The following is a 23,252-nucleotide window of genomic DNA, read 5'->3' on the forward strand; positions in this document are numbered from 1 at the left end:
TCATGCGCACCTTACTTGAGCATGAATGTTAACAAATGAGCCCTACAGACCAAAAACTCCCAAATTTCAACTTGCTTTTCAGATCCCAACTATGGCACAACTGTAGCTTTGGGTTCCAGATTTCAAGAGGCAATTGGCCAAGATTCCTCTTGATGAGCATTATCCAAGTGGAAAATACATGCATGGATCTTGGGTGGATTTGGGGATTGGGCTGTACTACATTGTTGATAATTTTACCAAAATTCAAGATCAAAAATGAGCATGGACAATACCTTCTCTGGTTTCCCTGCCCATTGAACTCAATGCTCAACAGCAGTCTGGTCCAGGGCCCTGTTGGAATTAAACAAGAAATCTTTTTTGATAGCTTGGCTAACAATTATTTCCTGTGCAATGTCAACAAAACAGATGAATTGGTTCTGGAGCTTGTTGCCATCTGTAACTTGGCTCCTGCTTTGGTCTGTAAAAGAACAGTGACTGCACTTTGTCATTTCCACAGAAAAGTATTGAAAGTAGTTTGATGTCTATTTACTCTTGTCACATTGTCACGGTTGTTTCATAGACTACCTCCGAATTGACTGTTGAGCACTTCAAGGTCTACTGAGCTTGAGAAATGGGCTACCTAAATTCCTGTTCTTTTCAGCAGCAAGTTGAAAGTTGGATAGCAAAAAGTGGAAAGGGATATAAGGGACGTTCGACTGTGAGGTAAAACTGTCAGGAATGTTTGAGACAGACACTGCCTTGAGCAATTTCATTCGCAAGCTCATCAAATGAATAAGCGCCATCAAGTTTCAAATCTGAGAGAGCTCAGGGAGTGTTACTTGAAAATATTGCTGCTTTTCAGCTGCTTTTAACCAGAATAGCCAGTTTCATTGGAACAAATCTTTGAGCATGAGAACTTGAGGAATTAAGTATTTTTAAAAGATACCCAAGTGGACTTCCTAGGTCCGATAATTTGAAGTTAGCTCAGTGAAGTGGACAGACAGTCCAATGTAAGAACTGCGGATGCTGTAAATCAGAAACAGAAGTTGCTGGGAAAGCTCAGCAGGTCTGGCTGCATCTGTAAAGAAGAATCAGAAAACGTTTAGGGACCGGTGACCCTTCCTCAGAACTGATATTTGCCAGGAAAATGTTGGTTTATATGCAGAAGATAGGGTGGGGAGGGGGGCAGGAAGGGCCAAACGTTGCTGGGGATAGAACCCAGAGAGAGAGAGAGCAAACAATAGTTGGAGGCACAGGAGTGGACAATGATCTCAAGAAGGGTTATATACGAAACGTTGACTTCACCACCACCTGATGCTGCCTGGCTTGCTGCTGTTCCAGCCTCCTGCTTGTCTGCTTCAGGTGAATAGTTGTTAATGGAGACTTCAGTGGCTAACAATGGGTAGTATGTAGTGGCAGGCTGTGATAACAAGGCCTGGTGTGTGGGGTAGGGGGCTGGGACATGGGCAAAGTTCAGACCCTGAAATGATCGAACTCACCAGGCCATGATTTGCTTGGTAAATGCATGTCAGGCACTCTGGCAAGAGGACCAATTCAATCCATTTGTGACCAGTTCAGTCTGGGTGTGTCTATTTGTGCCAGATCAAATGTAGGGCTCAGTGTCTGACAGTTTGTGCTACGATATGATCTCAGCTTTGTTTCATGGCATGACTGCCACACAGTCCAAGTCTTGCATGTGTAGAACAGAATGGGCAGGCTATTGCTCCATCAACTTCAGCTGGTTTGGCAGACTTGCTCCTTTTTGTTCCTCTTCACCTTTTTTCCACAATTATGACAGCGAAAAGAAATGCACCCAGAATTGCAGCACTGAGTGGAACGAAGTCAAGAATGGTGTGGCCTTCTTTGAAAGCAAGCTCATATCGAAATGGACAAGCACAGAGAGGAAATCCTGAACTGGCAACTGATTCAAAACTTTATCATCTTGGGTATCTTACCCTGTTAATAGCTGAACGAGCAGGGTCCACATGCATCCATGAAAACCCCACAGAACACTCCAGGTGATTAACATAGTCATTCTCACCTCGAAGGATAAACTTGAAATGAAGCAGAGCTGAATTGCGGCTTGTCTCTTTAAAAAATCATCGTGTTACCAATCATAGGTCAATAGTGTCAGTTTTGCTGATGTTGAGGCCTGTTGTACAATTTGGCAGTTGCTCAGACGATTTCATCTCCAGGTTAGAACATCCACCATGCTAGACTTGATTTGTCCGTCCTTTTCTCTAATGTTGAGGTGAGTACTCTTAACTAAATACGTCTTTAGGTATTGTTTTGAAGAAGTGCTGCCATCTTTGCCATTCTCCAGGAATGAGCCTCAGTTATATGGAATGGAACAGGATCAAGTCTGCACTGGTTGGAGCTGAAGAACACTATCTTAGCAGAAAGTCTGAGGTGGAAGGCACGCAACAGGATGATCCTTGATCCTCTTAAATATAAACTAGTTCTGAAGAAGGGTCACTCAACCTGAAACATGAACTCTGATTTCTCTTCCCAGACGTTGTCAGACTTTCTGAACACAGTCCTGGCAAATTGCATAACTACAGCAGTAAATCAAGGTTTAAACTAAGTAGGTGTGGGAGTGGCAGGTTCAATTGCATAGAATATTATAGAAAAGGGCTCAGGAAAGAGAGCTTTCCAGAACACATTACAGGATGAAGTATGGAGAGAATCAGGAATTTACCTTCAGAAACAACAGATATGTGGACAGCTGAGAAGGGGATTGCTCAACACAGGCCTCAGTGTTGTATTTAAATATGCACAGTATATAACACACAAGTTTAATGAGCTTGTAGGTCAGTTGAAATTGGCCATTGCGATGTTGTGGCTGTCAGGGGATCAGGGCTGTCAAGTAAATTGTCCAAAGATAAGCATCCTATCAAAAGGACGGCGGATTGGCAGAGGAGTTGGGTTGTTGTAAGAAATGAAATGGAATCAATAATAATTAATATAAGGTCAGAAGGCTTAGAATCGATGTGGGTGGAGTTGAGGAACACAAAGGGAAAAAGGCATGATGGGATTATGGACGGACCTCAGGCTGTGGGAAAGGAAATACGTAAGAAAAGGCATGTATCAAAGGCACCAAGAATAATCATGGGGGCCTCAATATGCAGGTGAACCGGGAAATTCAAGTTGATAAGCAGATCCCAAGAAAAGGAATTCGTGGGATGTCTACAAGATGTTTCTTTTTTTTAAGAGCTACTTATAGTCCACGAGAGATCAGGAATTCTCGATTTGGTGATGTGTAATGAGGCAGACTTGGTCAGGGAGTGTAAGGTGAAAGAAGGCCATGATATGGTAGAGTTCACCCTGCAGTTTGAGGGAGAAAACTGGAATCAGATGTAACAGTTTTGCAATTGAGTGAAGGTAACTACAAAGACATGAGCGAGGAGCTGGCCAGAATTGCTGAGCAGGCTAGATGGTGGAGCAGCAATAGCAGGTGTTTCTGTGGGTAATTCGGGTGGCAGAGCAGAAATTCATCCCAAGGAAGAAGAAACCTGCAAAGGGGGAGGATGAGGCAACCATAGCTGACAAAGGAAGTTGGGGACAAGGAAAAAGCGTCTGATGTGTGAAGATCAGTGGGTTTGGGAAGCCTTTAAAAACCAACAGCAGATAACTACAAAATCACTAATGGGCAAGATGAAATATGACAGCAAGCTGTATTATGAAGGAAGATTGGAAGAGTTTGGTTTTGAACATAGAAAAGAGACAAGGGAGAGGCTAGAGTTCTGAAGGAGATAGTTGAGATCACAAAGGCACTGGTGATTTTTCAGGAATTGTTGGAGTCAGGAAGGATTCTAGAGGACTGGAAAATGACTAATGTAACACCCCTGTTTAATAAGGGAAGGAGGCAGAAGGTGGTTAACCTGACCTTGATTGTTGCTTATTATTAAAGGTGAAACTGTGGAATACTTGGAAGTGTATTGTGTCGTGGTTGTAACAGAATGAGTTCTCTGATTTGACTAGGTTAACAGTCCCAATCGGGGAGTCCTGGCTGACAGATGAAAAGGGGAGTGTCAGATTCAGCCACTACAGTAGCTGGCTCTGGAGAGGCAGTACGAAAGTCAAGGACTGTTCGTGTGTAAACCAGGGGTGATTTGTTGACGGGCCACTGGCCTGTATGGAGTTATTTCACTTGGGAAAATAGGGCTGATTGATCAAGGAGAGGTTATACCTAACAAATCTATTACAATTCTTTGCAGAGATAATGACCAAATTGGGCAAAAGAGAATCAGTGAGCGTGATCTATTCTGATGTGTGCCACTCAATAAGAGCCCGTAGTTTTGGCCAAGGTATTGGCATGGAGAGAGAATTGGCTGACTGGCAGAGAGCAGGGATAAAGGGGTCTTTATCAGCATGGCAGCCAGTGGCTTGTGGAGTTCTGCAAGGCTCAGTGTTGGGATCACAACTATTTTCATTATACATGAACAATCCAGCCAAAGGAACTGAGGGCATTGTTGTTAATTTCACACATTAGTCAAAGTGGAGGGGCAGGTAGTGTTGAGAAGGCATGGAGGCTGTAGAAGAACTTGGACAGGCGAGGAGAATGGGCACAGTGGCAGATGGAAAACAATGTGGGGTAGTGTGAGGGGATGCACTGATTGGAAGAAAGGACCATGGACTATTTTCTTGATGGGGGAAGACTTCAGAAGTCAGAAGCACAAAGGGACTCAAGAATCCCGTACTAGAACTCCTGTCATTAACATACAGTTTGTTTGCAGCTGGAATGTTGTTCCACAGGGATCAGTGCTGGATCTACTTTGGTTTGTCATTGATTTAAATGATTTAGATGAGTAGTATATAGTTTGTGGATGACACCAAAATTGGTGGTATAGTGGACTGTGGAGAGGGTTATTTAAGAATACAAACAGGATAGGCCAGATCTAAAAGTTGAAGTTCTAAATTGGAGAAAGGCCAATTTTGACGGTATTAGGCAAGAACTTTCAAAAGCTGATTGAAGGCAGATGTTCGCAGGTAAAGGGTCGGTAGGAAAATGGGAAGTCTTCAGAAATGAGATAACAAGAATCTAGAGAAAGTATATTCCTGTTAGGATGAAGGGGAAGGCTGGTAGGTGTAGGGAATGCTGGATGACTAAAGAAATTGAGGGTTTGGTTAAGAAAAAGAAGGAAGCATATGTCAAGTATAGACAGGATAGATCGAGTGAATCCTTAGAGTATAAAGGAAGTAGGAGTATACTAAAGAGGGAAATCAGGAGGGCAAAAACGGGACATGAGATAGCTTTGGCAAATAGAATTAAGGAGAATCCAAAGGGTTTTTACAAATACATTAAGGACAAAAGGGTAACTCGGGAGAGAATAGGGCCCCTCAAAGATCAGCAAGGTGGCCTTTGTGTGGAGGCACAATGGAAAATGGGGGAGATATTAAATGAGTATTTTGCAACAATATTTACTGTGGAAAAGGATATGGAAGATATAGACTGTAGGGAAATAGATGGTGACATCTTACAAAATGTCCAGATTACAGAGGAGGAAGTGCTGGATGTCTTGAAATGGTTAAAGGTGGATAAATCCCCAGGACCTTATAAAGTGTACCTGAGAACCCTTTGGGAAGCTAGAGAAGTGATTGCTGGGCTTGTTATCGATGATTTGTATCATCGATAGTCACAGGTGAGGTGCTGGAAGACTGGAGGTTGGCAAACGTGGTGTAATTGTTTAAGAAGGGCGTTAAGGACAAGCCAGGGAACTATAGACCAGTGAGCCTGATCTCGGTGGGCAAGTTGTTGGAGGGAATCCTGAGGGACAGGATGTATATGTATTTGGAAAGGCAAGGACTGATTAGGGATAGTCAACATGGCTTTGTGCGTGCGAAATCATACCTCACAAACTTGATTGAGTTTTTTGAAGAAGTAACAAAGAAGATTGATGAGGGCAGAGCAGTAGATGTGATCTATATGGACTTCAGTAAGGCGTTCGACAAGGTTCCCCATGGGAGACTGATTAGCAAGGTTAGATCTCATGGAATACAGGGAGAACTAGCCATTTGGATACAGAACTGGCTCAAAGGTAGAAGACAGAGGGTGGTGGTGGAGAGTTGTTTTTCAGACTGGAGGCCTGTGAGCAGTGGAGTGCCACAAGAATCTGTGCTGGGCCCTCTACTTTTTGTCATTTACATAAATTATTTGGATGCGAGCATAAGAGGTACAGTTAGTAAGTTTGCAGATGACACCAAAATTGGAGGTGTAGTGGACACGAAGAGGGTTACCTCAGATTACAACAGGATCTGGACCAGATGGGCAAATGGGCTGAAGTGGCAGATGGAGTTTAATTCAGATAAATGCGAGGTGCTGCATTTTGGGAAAGCAAATCTTAGCAGGACTTATACACTTAATGGTAAGGTCCTAGGGAGTGTTGCTGAACAAAGAGACCTTGGAGTGCAGGTTCATAGCTCCTTGAAAGTGGAGTCATAGGTAGATAGGATAGTGAAGAAGGTGTTTGGTATGCTTTCCTTTATTGGTCAGAGTATTGAGTACAGGAGTTGGGAGGTCATGTTGCGGCTGTACAGGACATTGGTTAGTCCACTGTTGGAATATTGCGTGCAATTCTGGTCTCCTTCCTATCGGAAAAATGTTGTGAAACTTGAAAAGGTTCAGAAAAGATTTACAAGGATGTTGCCAGGGTTGGAGGGTTTGAGCTACAGGGAGAGGCTGAACAGGCTGGGGCTGTTTTCCCTGGAACGTCAGAGGCTGAGGAGTGACCTTATAGAGGTTTACAAAATTGAGGGGCATGGATAGGGTAAATAGACAAAGTCTTTTCCCTGGGGTCAGGGAGTCCAGAACTAGAGGGCATAGGTTTAGGGTGAGAGGGGAAAGATATAAAAGAGACCTAAGGGGCAACTTTTTCACGCAGAGGGTGGTACGTGTATGGAATGAGCTGCCAGAGGAGGTGGCGAAGGCTGGTATAATTGCAACATTTAAGAGGCATTTGGATGGGTATATGAATAGGAAGGGTTTGGAGGGATATGGGCCGGGTGCTGGCAGGTGGGACTAGATTGGGTTGGGATATCTGGCTGGCATGGACGGGTTGGACCGAAGGGTCTGTTTCAATGCTGTACATCTCTAGACTCTACCTTGATCAGTTGGTTCAATGGGCTGAAGAGTGGCAGGTGGAGTTTAATTTGGTTAAATGCAAGGCATCACGTTTTGGTAAAACAAACCAGGGCAGGACTTATCCACTTAAAAGTAGAGCTTTGGGTCATGGGAGTTCATGTACTTTGACATTTTTTGACATCTGTGTCACATATAGATAGGGTGGTTGAGAAGGCATTTACCAGTCTTGCCTTCATTGCTCAGACCTTTGAGTATAGGAGTTGGGACGTCATGTTAACGTACAGGATGTTGGTGAGGCCTCTTTTGGAGTACTGTATCTAGTTCTGGTCACTCTATTATCAGAATGATATTAAACTGGGGAGGGTTTCAGAATGGAGAGTTTGGGTTATGAGGAGAGGCTGGACTGGTAGGACTACTTTCATTTGCGTGTAGGACATTGAAGGGTGATCTTAGAGGTTAATAAAATCGTGGTGAGGTGAATGGCAGATGTCTCTTGAGTCACAGTTATACAGCACAGAAACAGTCAAACCAGTCCATGCTGACCATGTTCCTAAAGTAAACTAGTCCCACCTGTCTGCTGCTGGCCCATATCCCTCCAAATTTTTCTATTCATGTACTTAACTAAATGTCTTGTAAACATTGTAATTGTACCCACATCCTCCACTTCCTCAGGAAGTTCAATCCACACGTGAACCGCCCTCTGTGTAAACAATTTGCCTGTTGCATCTTTTTAAATCTTTCACCTCTCATCCGACCTTAATGTGCCCCCTGTCTTAAAATCCCCCAACCTAGGGAAAAGACACCTGCCATTCATCTTATCTATACCTCTCATTATCTTATAAATTTGTATCAGGTCATTCCTCAACCTCCTCCGCTCCAATGAAAAAGGTCCCAGCTTATCCAACCTTCCTTTATAATTCAGAGCTTCCATACCCAGTAACATCCTGGTAAATCTCTTATAAACCCTCTCCAACTTGATAATATCCTTCCTAGAACTGGGCATGGTATTCCAGAGAGGCCTCACCAATGCCCTGTACAGTGTAGGAGATTTCAAAACTAGGGGGCATAATTTTAAGGTGAGAGGAGAAATGTGTAGTAAGGACATAGGGTAATGTTTTTACATGGCGTGCGGTTCATGTGTGGAATGAACTTCCAGAGGAAGTGGTGGGTGCAGGTACAGTTACAACTTGTAAAAGACATTTGGATAAGTACAAGAATAAGAAATGTTTGGAGGGATATGGGCCAAACTCAGGCATGTGGGATTACTTTTGTTTGGAATTATGGTTTGTGTGATCTGGTAGGACCAAAAGATCTGATTCTGTGCTATCTGATCTGATTCTATGACTCTAAATGTAATGTTAGCATTCACGAGAGAAAGAATACAACAGTAGTAGACTCGCCAACTTTAAGGGCATTTAAATTTGATTTAGATTCCCTACAGTGTGGAAACGGGCCCTTCGGCCCAACAAGTTCACACCAACTGTCCAAAGAGTAACCCAACCATTCCTGTATCTTATATTTACCCCTTATTAAGGCACGAAACACTCTGGGCAATTTAGCATGGCCAATTCACCTGGCAAGCACATCTTTGGATTGTCGGAGGAAACTGGAGCACCCAGAGGAAACCCACGCAGACTCTGAGAATGTGCAAACTGCACACAGACAGTCACCCAGGGTCCCTGGTGCTGAGAGGCAGCAGTGCTAACCACTGAGCCTTCCCCGGTGGCCATTGGATAAACATATGGATGATAATAGAATAATGTAGATTAGAGTGACTTCAGTTTGGTTTCACAGGTCGGTGCAATATGGAGGGCTGAAGGGCCTGTATTGTTCTATGTTCTACTCCTGAGGCTGTATAGGGCCCTGGGGGGAAAAAAGTGAGGACTGCAGATGCTGGAGATCAGAGTCGGAAGTGTGGTACTGGGAAAAACTCAGCCAGTCAAGCAGCATCCGAGGAGCAGCAGAATTGATGTGTTGAGACGAAGAGGTCATGCTTGACGTGTAAACTCTCCTGCTCCTCGGATGTTGCCTAACCGGCTCTGCTTTTCTAGCACCACACTTCAATTACATATGGCCCTGGTCAGATGGTATTTGGAATATTGTGAAAAGTTTTTGGCCTCGTATCTATGGATGGATGTGCTGGCTTTGGAGGTTCCACAGCAGGTATGATCCCAGGAATGAAGGGTTTGAGGAGCAGTTGGTCTCTGGGTTTGCACTTGACAGTTGAGGAAGATGGGTCGGGGGGTGGATCTTATGGAAACTCTGAGAATACTGAGAGACCTGGATAGAGTGGACATGGGGAAGATGTTTCCACCAGTAGGAGAATCTAGAACCTGGGGTCACAGCCTCAGAGTGAAGAGGTGGTCTTTTAGAACTGAGATAAAGAGGGATTTCTTGAGCCAGAGGATGGTGAATCTGTGGAACTCTGCCACATAGATGTGTGAAGGCCAGGTGATTGAGCGGATTTAAGACCGAGAGAGGTTCCTGATTAGAAAGGGGGTCAGAGGTTAAGGGAGAAGGCTGGAGTCTGGGGTTGAGAAACATACTTTGATCAAATGGGGAGCAGACTCGATGGACTGAATGGCCTAATTCTGCTCGTATGTCTTATGGTCTGCTTTGGTCTTGAGAGGATTTCTATGATTGCCATCAGCATCCCTGCAGTTGGGGGAATAAAATCAAACCTGATGGTGATCTCTTGGGCACTGTGCATGTAATGATGTGTTGGGGACCTTGAAAGATAGAGCTTTGTGTCCAGTGAATCACTGGGGGACCCCTGGCAATTCCCACTCCTCCACCATCACTTCGCAAAATGTAAACCGTGATGTTACTGCTTCATGATTCATTCAGTATGATTTTTACATGTTTTCAAAACCAGCAAAATCTTAGTGAGGACGTATTAACATTACCTCACCGTAAAGTTTCTCAAATAAGATAACAGGCCACCTCATTGGCATTTACAGTGTTAAACAGATTTGCACGCTCTGTGGTTTGTTCAGAAGTTAGATTAGACTTTGGAGACCAGAACCAAAAAAGGCTATGTTAGTTACATTTCATTGCTCACCCACAGAGATTGCCTCTGGACTGCCTTACCCTTTGCTGACTGCTCTGCACACCCTGATGACGCTGCTGATCTTTCCATCTCAGTGGTGCTGTGTTTCCCCACAACTTCTCTATTTTGACTTCTGGCTTTAATGTTTTCACAATAAACAAAAACCTGTGAGCAGTAAAACTGGTGGGGTATGTGGTGCTCAAGCCAGTGTGCACATTTCAGGGCCTGGTGCTGAGCGATAATGGCTGGAAGGGAAGTAGGACACTGAGTGGCCAGTGTTGAAGGCTCACTTGACAGTTTTAATCCACATAACTGCTGTAACCTTGTACAGTGAAGGGCTCCTCAGGAAGGTTCTCCAGGTAATGTTGATTTTTCTCCTTTTAAGGGCCAGAATGTAGTCATGAGGGTTCGATCAGATCATCGCAAGGACACCTGTTCTGTAACTTAATGTAGCAAAATGTTCCTAGATACTCCAACTGAGCTGAACGTATTTACCAAAAATGGTTGTTAATGAGTGGTTTAGAGGAGCCATTTTCGAGATTGGGGTCAAAGTGACTGAAACCCTGTGAGGAAGATTTATTCATGGCCAGAGATAGAGGAAGGAAGCATTTGAAGGAAGTCTGTAGGGCTTCCAGAAGTTGCAAAAATAAAATGGTGAAGCGACTTAGGAATGTTTAAGTTGAGGATGGAATTGTAAAGTTGAGGAATGGGGAATCAGGAGCTTGTCGAGCCCAACAGGACGAGTGTAAAGACGAAGCTGAACTTTGTGCTGCCTATAACCAGCAGTCTGGGCCAAGCTGGAGATGATGGTGAATAGACAATTGCAAGGTTGTCAGCACCAGCATCAGAAGAATCAAGCCTTTGGCAAGAAATATGGCTGAGGTTGCTCAAGGTGATTGAATGGGGATGACCAGTCTCAGCAGAGCTGGAAGTCTTGCCTGGGCATGGGAATGACATGACTGGCACCTGAAGACAATTGTGATGTTTCTCCCAGTGTTTAGTTGAAGCAAGTTTCAGAATTAAAGACCAGGTGCGGGCAAGTTATTTGGTAGCACACAAGAAGTTGTGAGATGAAGATAGGTGGTGGGGAGGTTGAGCTGTCAGTGAAGTATGTGTGAAAGCTGGAGTTTCCGCAGAATTACACATGGCTAGAGGTGCTGTGATTCTAATCAGACAGGGAACCAACTTAAATCCAACACTGCATGGGATCATCGAGAGAGACAGCTGCAAAGCCACAGTCACAGAATCAAGACAGGCTTCCAGCTCCTGAACTGTCTGTCTGGGGATGAGCTGAACTCTACTGGAACATTGCAATTAAATAGGGGGAGAAGTGGAATCGGTGGCGGTGTCTCTTTGTGACAGTAGTCTGGTGATTTTTCACAGCAAAGTGTCTGTGCAGTGGAGGAATTCAGTGCTGGTGCTTAACTTTGAACCAATAGCCAACAGTCACTTAGAACCTTGGTGTGATGATTTTGGAGGTGCTGGTATTGGCCTGGGGTATACAAAGTTAAAAATGTCACAACACCAGGTTATAGTCCCAACAGGTTTATTTGGAAGCACTAGCTTTCGGAGCGCTGCTCTTTCATCAGGTGGTTGTGGAGTGCTTATCTTGGCGTGGATAGTAGTCATGATTTGGAGATGCCGGTGTTGGACTGGGTTTAAAATCTCAACACCGGGTTATAGTCCAATAGGTTTAATTGGAAGCACATCAGTTTAACCTGTTGGACTATAACCTGGTGTGTGGTAATTGAGAGTAGCTATTGTCTTTGAGCTGATGCCTTCAGGAAATCATTTCAAGAAAGCACTGAATATGGAGATGGAGCTGTTCATTATGGTGCTAGCACCAGGAGTGTTTTCTTTAGAGTTAATCTTTGTTCAAATTTGGATAGTGTGACTTAATGAAAACCGAGCAATGGATCAAGATTGATGGAGATCAGAGAGATTTGATTGTACTCAACTTGTCTTGAATCATATAAATATTGTTCCATTTAATGGACTGTCAACAGTCCCCCTACGACCCACCCTCCCATCCTGGCACTTTCCCCTGCCACCGCAGGAACTGTAAAACCTGTGCCCACACCTCCTCCCTCACCTCTATCCAAGGCCCTAAAGGAGCCTTCCACATCCATCAAAGTTTTACTTGCACATCCACCAATATCATTTATTGTATCCGTTGCTCCAGATGTGGTCTCCTCTACATTGGGGAGACTGGGCGCCTTCGAGCAGAGCGCTTTAGGGAACATCTCCGGGACACCTGCACCAATCAATCACACCGCCCTGTGGCCCAACATTTCAACTTCCCCTCCCACTCTGCCGAGGACATGGATGTCCTGGGCCTCCTTCACCACCGCTCCCTCACCACCAGACGCCTGGAGGAAGAATGCTTCATCTTCCATCTCGGAACACTTCAACCCCAGGGGATCAATGTGGACTTCAACAGTTTCCTCATTTCCCCTTCTTCTCTCCCCCCCCACCCCCCCACCCCCACGTCGCCCTAGTTCCAAACTTCCAGCTCAGCACTGTCCCCATGATTCGTCCGGACTTGTCCGACCTGCCTATCTCCTTTTCCACCTATCCACTCCACCCTCTCCTCCTTGACCTATCACCTTCATCCCCTCCCCCACTCACCCATTGTACTCTATGCGACTTTCTCCCCACCCCCACCCTCCTCTAGCTTATCTCTCCATGCTTCAGGCTCACTGCCTTTATTCCTGATGAAGGGCTTTTGCCCAAAACGTCGATTTCGAAGCTCCTTGGACGCTGCCTGAACTGTGCTCTTCCAGCACCACTAATCCAGAATCTGGTTTCCAGCATCTGCAGTCATTGTTTTTACCTCAGCAGTTTCAAATAGTCTTTCCTAAACCGAGTAGAGAGTTAGTACAAAGCAATGCCTCCCCTACAGTTTCTCAACAAATGCTTTCGCCCTGGTCATTGAAGGACAGCATAAAAAGCGTTCATAGCTTCAGTTTCACGTTCTTTTCCTGCTCACTGTGCTCTGGCACCGCCAGGGCAGCTGAGTAATGAGTTGAGTGGGGAAGCAGGAGAATTGTAAAAGGACTGGGGTGAACATGTGTCTCCAAGCAGAACCATTCCAGTTTCAGTGGTTGCTGAGCTCAGTGACACGAGCAAACTAAAGTGTTTGTAAGATTGGAAGCAGTCAATTTGTGAAATGGATTACTCACTTGCTTGGCTTTTTGTAGAGATTTAAACCGACTTTGCAGTGAGGTAGACAGGACAGAAGGTAAGCTTATCTTTATTTTGTCATCTTCCCTCATGATTTTAAAACAAATATGATTAGTTCCTTTTTAGAAATTTTGTTTGTCTGTTGCAGTCCTGTCTGATTTTATCAGTGTTGCTGCAATCTTTGATTCCACTGGACCATATGCCTCCTGCTGTTTGTGAGTTGTCCTCAGTGGAGAGTTGAAGGCAAACTATTTTCCTGCAGATCTAGAGAATAACAATCATCATAAATTCTGCAGTCTTCCCTTCCATTGCCAATATTTTGCCTTAGAAGATATGGGTCATGGGTCTCAGTGGGTTACTCTTCAGAGGGTTCATGTGGACCTGTTGGGCCGAAGGGCCTGTTTTCACATTGTAGGGATTCTATGCAGTTTATATATGAACTTAGTATCACAAACCACTTAGCTCTTAAGCATATGTGGGAACAAGTTCAGAATCACAGTGCATTAATGTCAGGAAAAAGTGCTGAAAAACTGGACATTTATTCACTGGAGCATAGTTAAGGAAGAGTCTGGCAAAGGATTTGAAAAGTAGGGGTGGTCTTTAGGGAGAAGGCTTTGATAAAAGGATATGAAAGCTTTTCAACTTGTCTCTTTGGGTCAATGTAGGAGTAACTAGGATAAGGCTGTTCCCACTGGTTGGTGAATCGGTGCATGGATTATAGGTTGAGGGTTATCACCAAGAGTTGGGATGGGAATCTGTGTGTGGAGGGGGCTGTTCCAACAAGGAATGCTATATTACAGATAACTATCAAGTCAGAGGCTAACAGCTGCAAGACAGGTGAACATTGTGGAAGGGAAATACCAATGTTGTTTCAACAAAGGGAGATGGAATCATGGCTCCTGTTGTTAAAAACTCCTCAGTCAGTTGCAACAAATCTGTTTTTATTTTCCAGATGAAGCTGTCATCACACTTGAATTAAACCCAATCAGATTGAAAGTGAAGGACAGCCAATGCAAAGAAATTCCTTGTGTGTTAGAGTTTTATTACCTACAACCCCCAAATAATAGTAGCACACAACATTCAACACACACACCACCTGCAGGTAATGAGTGCTCCAAGAGAGTGGATGGGGGTGTCAAGAACAGACAGGAAGACAAATGCAAATACAGCGTCAGATCTCGGGAGTCCCTAGGTTGTGTGAATGAAATGACGGCGGCACAGTGATTAGCACTGCTGCCTCACAGCGCCAGAGACCCGGGTTCAATTCCCGCCTCAGGCGACTGATTGTGTGGAGTTTGCACATTCTCCCCGTGTCTGCGTGGGTTTCCTCCGGGTGCTCCGGTTTCCTCCCACACTCCAAAGATGCTCAGGTCAGGTGAATTGGCCATGCTAAAATTGCCCGTAGTGTTAGGTAAGGGGTAGATGTAGATGTAGGGGTATGGGTGGGTTACGCTTCGGCGGGGCGGTGTGGACTTGTTGGGCCAAAGGGCCTGTTTCCACACTGTAAGTAATCTAATCTAATCTAATGACCTGAGTCAGTGTTTAGTTGCTATCTTGTTTCTTTAGTAATAACAAAAACAAAAATGTTCTACAATTCTGTGACTTGTTTTCAAGTTGCTTTTTATCAGCTAGTTTTGGAGATTGACTGACTGGAATTGAGGAAGTAAACTTATTCCCAGTATCCTCCTTATTCTTGTCAATATTGCTTTTCTCGTGCTTTTTGAAACTGAATTCTTTGCAGGTAACTGGTCACCTCTCATAGTGAAGTTATGCAAATGTGAGGAAAACAAGAGATGTGAATTTCTTGATAGCTTCCTGAGTTTGATTGTAGATCGTAATTCTGAGGCAGCCAGTTTCATGCATTCAGTGTTTTCTAGGCTTGAGATGATCAGCCATCTTAGGTCAGCAGTGTTCTTTTCAAAGCTGTTTTCAGTTCATGAAAGTCTCTGGCATTCAAGTCCAAATCATAATATTTAGACATGGTTATGATCAAGTTTAAAATGGACACTCAGAATATCCTGCAAGCCAAGTCAGTTGTACCAGTACATCACTGTGGAAATTCCTCAACATTGTCTCTGAGGCCCAACTGTCATCTTTTGGATAAATCCACCCCTGCCCTTATGAGGTCAGATGTGGGGAAGTTTGCTGATAACTGTACAATGTTTAGCACCGTTCCTCACACACTGAAGCAGTCCGTACCCATGTGCAAAAAGAAAATCAAGGCTTTTGCTGACATTTGCCATGAATGCAAGTTGCCCGCTAATTGCTCAGCAATAATCATCTCAAATGAAAGCAAATCTAACCATTGTCCTTTAGCTTTACGTGGCATTACACTTGTTGAATTGCCTATTGTCCTGAGGTGGGATGAGAGTGATGTCCAATAGGGCATGGACTGCAACTCAGTGTAACAAATACTGATACACAGGTGAAACAAGAATGAGGTAGAAAACCGACTTGTTCCCCACACTTTGTTTTGAGCTGTTTGAATATCATGAAATTGGTTCTGCTGTCTTCAAGTCCATCTGCACCACGATGCTGAACTGTGCTGTGTAGAAGGAAACAGAGTCCTGATCAGCTCAATATAATCATAAGAGCAACTGAACTCTGGGAGTTACCAATTGTCTTAAACACATCGAGTTAAAACAATTCATGACATTTCTCTATTCCCTTGATGCCCCAAAGTGTATTGCAGCTACTAAGAGTTGTGAAGTCGTTCTTGTTTGTAATGTAGTGAAACCCACCTACCAGTTTGTGTGCAGCAAGATCTCTCAAACATCAAGGTGATCAGTTGATGTCATTTGATGTTGGTTCTGACTGCATGATGTAGTTGTTCTTACGAGGGCCATGACCACCTCGGTGTCCAGTTAGAAAGACAAAGAGGAGTCTTGACTTCACATGTCATCTGAAAGACATCAGTTCCAGTATGAAAGTACTCAGTGCTGCACTTGGGTGTTGGCCTAGATTATGTGCTTAGGCCTTTGAAGTGGGACTTTAATCAAAAACCAATGATTCATTGATGTCTCATCAGAGAATGGTACTATCTTGTCAAAAAAATAGCGCTGCTGCTTTTGGGTGTGTTTGCTCTGAGAAGCAAGAGAGGCACCAACGTTGTGCATCATTCTGAATGTGTGGCATATTGGTGTAATGCATAAATGCCTAACTGATGCTATATTAGAGTTTAGAAAACAAAGTATTTACAAAGCTGAGAGCCCTTCAACAAGGAACTAGTTCTAGATTTTAAAAACAAATTACAACGTGCGAAAAGACAAACAGTAATGTTGATGTATAAATAGTGGAGCAGGCTTTTGTAGTGCAACAAATAAGATTTACTTGAGCATCACATTTTCCACCTTTCTTGCTCCAAGGCGGCAGCAGCAGCACCCGCTCATGAGCCATTTATTCAAACCAGTGACTGCAACATGACATTATGCAACTCATGCTGCTATTGCGTTTTGTTTTCGCAGGTCTAGCTGATTAAGGATTGGAGAAGGCACATTAAACATCCGTATACAACTGAAAGGTCACTGTAATTTCACCTTTAGTTTAACATTTGTGGTTTTAACGAGGGTCACAGAAGTAACTTTCTAAATGAGAGTCCATTTGATAGGAGGTGATTGTCAGATTTAGAGTAGTTTCACATCATTGTTCAGAACGTTAACTTCCAAGTCCAAGTCAGCTGATCAGCTTGGTATCTTGATTTCTAGTACCATATTCCAATAGAGACGAGAAAAATGCAGAGGCAGATGATGGAAATGGTCAGCTTAATGGCTGGAAATATTGTGGAAGGGATTGAACATGGTGATCGCAATCACATCAGTCACTTTTCAGAAGTACTTCAGCTCTGATCTTATTCAGTGTTTAATAACTCATTCACACTTCAGAGCATGTAAAGGATGCATCTACAAAGTTAAAGGAGGCGCTCTTGTGGAGCATTGGTAGAGTCTCTATCTCTGAACCAGAAGGTCCACCTGCCTGAATGTCAGAACATATCCAGATGGCCACTTTCTGCACTTTGGGATTCCCTGATTCTACGAATAGGCTGATTAAGTGTCTGTCTAAATGCCTACTGAATGTTGGTATCATATCTGCTTCTACCATCTCTCTTGGCAGAGAATTTCAGGTGCCTTACACCCTCTGTTTAAAACAAAAACTTTTTTCGTACATCTTTAAATTTGACATCTCTACCCTGGCAGGAAAAGACTCTGTTCTGTGTCTCCACCCTATCCGTTGCCTGTCATCATTATATATAATTCTATCTGGTTGCTCCTCAGCCTCCAATGCTCTTGTGAAAACAATCCGTGTGTCCAACCTCTCCTTATAGTTAATACAACCCACTCCAGGCAACATCCTGGTAAGCCTCTGCTGGACCCTCTCCAAAGTCTCCACTCTTTCCTATGGCATGGTGACCAGAATTGTGCCCACTACGCCACATGTGGCCTGACTAAAGTTTATGCAAAATGGCTTGTAACTTGTACACTCTGTGCCCTGAGCGATGAAGGGAAGCATGCTGTCCGCTGCCTTTACTACCTTATCCACTTGTGTTGCCACTTCTCTACCTCTGGCCTCACTAGCACATGGCATAGGGTGTAATCTTGAGATTAAACCTTCAAGGTCCTGTTTTACAGCTTCTTACCTAACACCTAAATTTCCTTTGCAAGACTACATCCCTCTCTCTCATTAGTACCAAGGTGGACCGTGATCTCTGGCTGCTCACCCTCCCCTTGTGGAATGTCTTCTGCCTGCTCAAGGACATCCTTGACCCTGGAACCAGGAGGTTTCCTGGAGTCTTGCCTGTGACCACAAATGCATCTGTCACTGACTATATAGAGTCCCCAATTACTGCTGCTTACCCTGCTGTACAACAAAGCCAGTCATGGTGTGTCTGATCTGGCTGCTTTGACCTGAGAGGCCATCGTCCTCAACAGAAACCAAAGCAATATCCCTATTTATGTCCACTCAATGGATACCAGCTTCTGATGGCACTCAGTATGTGCTGATTGAGATCCGATTCCTTCAGAGAGCCAATGAAAGTGTCATTAGTGTTAACTGGCCAATAGAATATTGCTGAGAATGTGGTGCTGGAAAAGCACAGCAGGTCGGGCAGCATCTGAAAAGCAGGAGAGTTGATATTTTGGGCAAAAATCTGCCATCAGCCCTTCTGATACCTGATGTAGGGCTTTTGCCTGAAACATCGACTCTCCGGCTCCTCAGACGCTGCCTGACCTGCTGTGCTTTTCCAGCACCCCACACTCCACTCTAATCTCCAGCATCTGCAGTCCCCACTTTGGCCCAAGAGAATATTGTTACTATCCAGAACAGTCGAGCATCAGCATGTAGAGACTGTCCGTGTTTCCACTTGCATTACAGCACTGAGGACGTTCCTGTTCCGGTATTGTAGATAAAGAAACAGTGGAGTAATTTTGAGGAATTTGCTGAACTTTATTTCGATCCCTGCAGTTGATAATGTCATCTTTCTCCCAAATGCAGAAGGAATGCTTGGGGATTTCCCTGTTGCTTTGCAGATATAAATTTCAGTGAGCACAGTATTCCAACAAGCCACATGTTTCTGATTATTGCTTGAGTATTTTGGGTTGAATTGTACAATTTGTCTACATCTCAGTGAGTAAGGAAATGTATTTTGGCAAAATTGAGCCAAAGGCAAGGTATTTCCCTGGATCAGTCCTTAGTTTGTGCTGAGACCACTGACTTTTGTCAGGACATCAGGCATTACATCAGATCTCTGTATCCCTGTTATCAATTAACAGAAAGTAATCGTTTCTGCTCTTTAGTGGATGTACAATTAAGACAGGACTGGGAGCCATGGACAGAGAGCCCTCCTGTTCAGGCTCACATGAAGGTGCTGCAGTGTAAAGGGAGGAAGGCTTGGCTCCTGTGCCAATGTATTCCAGGAGGACAAGCGATGCAAAGGTTACTGTGGGTGCATTGTGGCGAAATGAGATTGTGGGAGCTTGGTGAAGGAGAACTTGTCGAGCTAAACTCAAGTGCAGCTAAAATCTGAAGCTCTGTGGGTTCATCACTTCCCCTTCCCCTCTATTCCTTCCTTTTCCCAAAATGGACAGTTCCTGTTCCATGTTTACAAGTTATCTTGACGTCCATACACCTTTGAATTGAGTTAAAAATCACACAACACCAGGTTATAGTCCAACAGGTTTAATTGGAAGCATGCTAACTATAACCTGGTGTTGTGTGATTTTTAACTTTGTACACCCCAGTCCATCACCGGCATCTCCAAACCTTTGCATTGAAGTACTATATGTAAGTAATAGCAGATAATACAGGCATTTGGCAGCTCATGCCTCCAGATAAAATTCTGTTCCTGGTTTTCAAGGTCCTCCAAGTCATATCTCCTCCAGATCTCTCTCTCCACCTCCAGCCCTACAAGTTGTTTCATGGTGGGGGAATTCAAGGTTATGGGGACAATGCAGGTGGGAGGAGCTGAAATGATGCACAGATCAGCCATGATCTTAATAAATGGCAGAGCAAGCTGGATGAGCCAAATGGTCTACTCCTGCTTCTATTACTATGAAACCCTTTGAAATCTGATGCTCCTCTGATTCTGCCTCTTGTACGTGCTTGATGTTAATTACTCTAGAACTATGTTTTCAGCTGACTGGGTCTTTATCACTGAAATTCTCTCCCTTAAGCTCTGCTTTCTCAACCAATGACTGTTTCGAGAACCTGCTCAAAGTCCACCTGTTTTGTTCAGCTGTCCTAAAATTGCTGTTGTTTGATAATACTCCTGTGTTGAAATTTGGGACATTTACTCTTGAAGACACTATATTAATTGAAATTATTGTATAGTATTGGTGTAAAAGAGCTGCCTAACTTGTGCACAGGACCATGGATGGTGACAGATGATACAAGGCTCCAAATGATCAGTGCTGAAAGTGCACAGCAGGCCAGGCAGCATTTTTGGAGCAAGGCTGAGCTCATGTTCCAGGTTGAGGTGTTCTTTTATCAGTAATTTCTGACTTTAATTTATTCCCAAGGAAAGTTGTCAGTATCTGTTAGATTTGCTTCTCCTTCCACAAACGCTGCCAGAATCGTGGGCGGCACGGTGGCACAGTGGTTAGCACTGCTGCCTCACAGCACCAGAGACCCGGGTTCAATTCCCGCCTCAGGCGACTGACTGTGTGGAGTTTGCACATTCTCCCCGTGTCTGCGTGGGTTTCCTCCGGGTGCTCCGGTTTCCTCCCACAGTCACAAAGATGTGCAGGTCAGGTGAATTGGCCATGCTAAATTGCCCGTAGTGTTAGGTAAGGGGTAGATGTAGGGGTACGGGTGGGTTGCGCTTCGGCGGGGCGGTGTGGACTTGTTGGGCCGAAGGGCCTGTTTCCACACTGTAAGTAATCTAATCTAATCTGTCCCACACTATTGTCATAATTTTCCAGCATCACTGTTCTTTTGCGTCCATTTACTGTGTGAATTCTAAGGATTCAGGCTCTGGAGGGAGTGAGACTCCTTCTGTGCTCGCTATCATTTTGAGGTTTTGGATGTGACTGGTTGTTGGTCACTGCTTTGGATGTTTTTCTGTTTTTAACCTCATTTGAATGCTCAAGTCTTGTCTTCCACGTGCACTGTTTCCCTCAGGAGTTTCCTTCAAAACCCACTGCTTAATGAGAATTTGCAGGATAATGCCTAATTTTAATTGCAGTTAATGACCTTCTATTGTGTTAATTTATATGTGCAGTTGGCATACTCTTCACTTTGCCTTTAGAAAAGCAATTTCAGCTGTTCATTTTCATCTATCAAATCTCAATCTTGATGAAACTCAGTGATGTAACATACTGGTGTAGAACCCAGTTGGCATTGCTTTCACGAGGTTGATGAAAAGCAGATGCTGAGCCACTGTGCCCACCGTAGGGATGATGAGAGAAGTGATGATTTTTGGGTAGGGTCTGGAAGGAGAGAAAATTCAAGAGGGATTCCAGAGAGACCGGTTGACTGAAGGCTCAACTGCAGAGTGAATGAACGCAATTGGAGCAGAAGTTACCTCCCGTTATGTAGTGCCTGGGACATTCAAGACCTCCCATGGTTCTGTTTGGTTCTTCAGGATTGTATGTGAGCAGAAGCACTGTTCTTGCAGGTGAAATTAATATCTGGAGCACTTAAAAGCTTTGGATTCCTGTCAGGTTGCACATGGAGATGTGAGTTCTGGATGAAATGTGGGAAATGATTGATTTTTTTTTCCCCTGAGAGTTGGACATGCTGCAATGGATCAATTTGATGCTGCACATTTGTAATGGCTGCCACTCGCTGCATTGCGCCAGGCACACAGTCCTGCTTTAACTGAGGAACTTTGAGTCTTGTGTTCTGTTTGCTATAGTTTATACAGACACTGTTCAAACTGGTTTTGTTTACTGTAGTTTGTTGAGATATTGGTTTGATGTTAAATAAACACTATTTGATGCAAGTTATTAGTGCACAAATAGTGGTATTGTCTCCTGTGGTGACCTGCACCTTTAATGAACTGCACCTTTAATGAACTGAGGAATCCCCTTATCCTTCAAAACCAATGGCAGTGCTGATCCTAAAGCAGTGTCTTCCAATGCTGGGCTCCCTCAAACTATTCCCTTCAGGAGTGTGGCACGTCCTTGGGATCCCCATGCACCCAATCTCCCACTGTCAGTGTGGCACTCATCAGGCCCCCCTCCCTATGTCTCTCTCCCTCTCCTCCCTCTCCCTCTCCTCCCTCTCCCTCTCCTCCCTCTCCCTCTCCCTCTCCTCCCTCTCCCTCTCCCTCTCCTCCCTCTCCCTCTCCTCCCTCTCCCTCTCCTCCCTCTCCCTCTCCCCCTCTCCCCCCTCCTCTCTCTCTCTCTTCCCCCTCTCTCTCTCTCTTCCCTCTCTCTCTCTCTTTTCCCTCTCTCTCTCTCTCTCTTCCCCCCCTCTCTCTCTCTTCCCTCTCTCTCTCTCTCTTCCCTCTCTCTCTCTCTCTTCCCCCTCTCTCTCTCTCTCTCTTCCCCCTCTCTCTCTCTCTTCCCCCTCTCTCTCTCTCTTCCCCCTCTCTCTCTCTCTTCCCCCTCTCTCTCTCTCTTCCCCCTCTCTCTCTCTCTTCCCCCTCTCTCTCTCTCTTCCCCCTCTCTCTCTCTCTTCCCCCTCTCTCTCTCTCTCTTCCCCCTCTCTCTCTCTCTTCCCCCTCTCTCTCTCTCTTCCCCCTCTCTCTCTCTCTTCCCCCTCTCTCTCTCTCTCCCCTCCCCCCACCACTCCTGCCTACCCTCCTCCCTTTATCCCTCCCCTCCTGACCCCGCTTGCACTGCCAACTCCCTTCCCTCACTCCCACCCTTCTGTGGTGATATAGCATTCCCTCTAGAATCCCCAGCTCACAGTACATTTATCCTGCCCTAAACCATTTTGCTTTCGTGTGCTTAACTCGTCAGATAAAAATTGAATTCACAATCTCTGCAAAGCAGTGTCCATGCAATGCATTGAGCCAATGATCTGGGGAAAACCTGTTCTTGGTAATGTTATTAAATCCGATGTGATCCCTTTCTGTTCCAGACGACATTTTGAATTGGAAACATGGCACTGTGCCCCTGTACTGTGATGAACTCTGACACCAAGCTGGACGGATGCCACTCTTCAGCGTCAGGCTTGAGGGTACACCTGTACTGGTCAAGCGAAGGTCCACAGGACCTTGTTTTTACCGAGGGGGAGCTGGTTGCAGAAGACATATGTATTCTGGCTGCACAGAAATGCTGTAAGGAAGATTTAAATTCTCTTTTCAATGTTTCTGGCATGTCCATTACCAAACCAGAATTAAAGTTTTGTCTCAGTACAATACACCCCTGGAGTATAATTCAGAATAGGAGGCTGTTGACCTAGACCTGGGCTGGCTAATGCTAGTTGGGGCAGGAATAGGGTGGTTACCCCTGACATGGGAAGACCAAGGCATTAGATGAGGGGCTCCCCCATTGATGTGTGGAGAATACAGCTGCAGTT

At 44.6% G+C, this 23,252-nt stretch overlaps 1 protein-coding gene across 2 annotated transcripts in view; it reads left to right on the forward strand.

The window, feature by feature from the left end:
- Positions 1 to 23,252, forward strand: part of tyk2 (tyrosine kinase 2) — a 99,402-nt gene that overhangs the window by 27,853 nt on the left and 48,297 nt on the right. For both annotated transcript variants that reach the window (XM_072564427.1, XM_072564428.1), the window contains exon 2: positions 22,812 to 23,010. In XM_072564427.1, the coding sequence (XP_072420528.1) occupies positions 22,833 to 23,010 (178 nt within the window). In that variant the 5' untranslated portion in view covers positions 22,812 to 22,832. The remainder of the gene's footprint in view (positions 1 to 22,811; positions 23,011 to 23,252) is intronic.

Source organism: Chiloscyllium punctatum, chromosome 46 (genome assembly GCF_047496795.1).
Source record: "Chiloscyllium punctatum isolate Juve2018m chromosome 46, sChiPun1.3, whole genome shotgun sequence".
Lineage (NCBI taxonomy): Eukaryota > Metazoa > Chordata > Chondrichthyes > Orectolobiformes > Hemiscylliidae > Chiloscyllium > Chiloscyllium punctatum.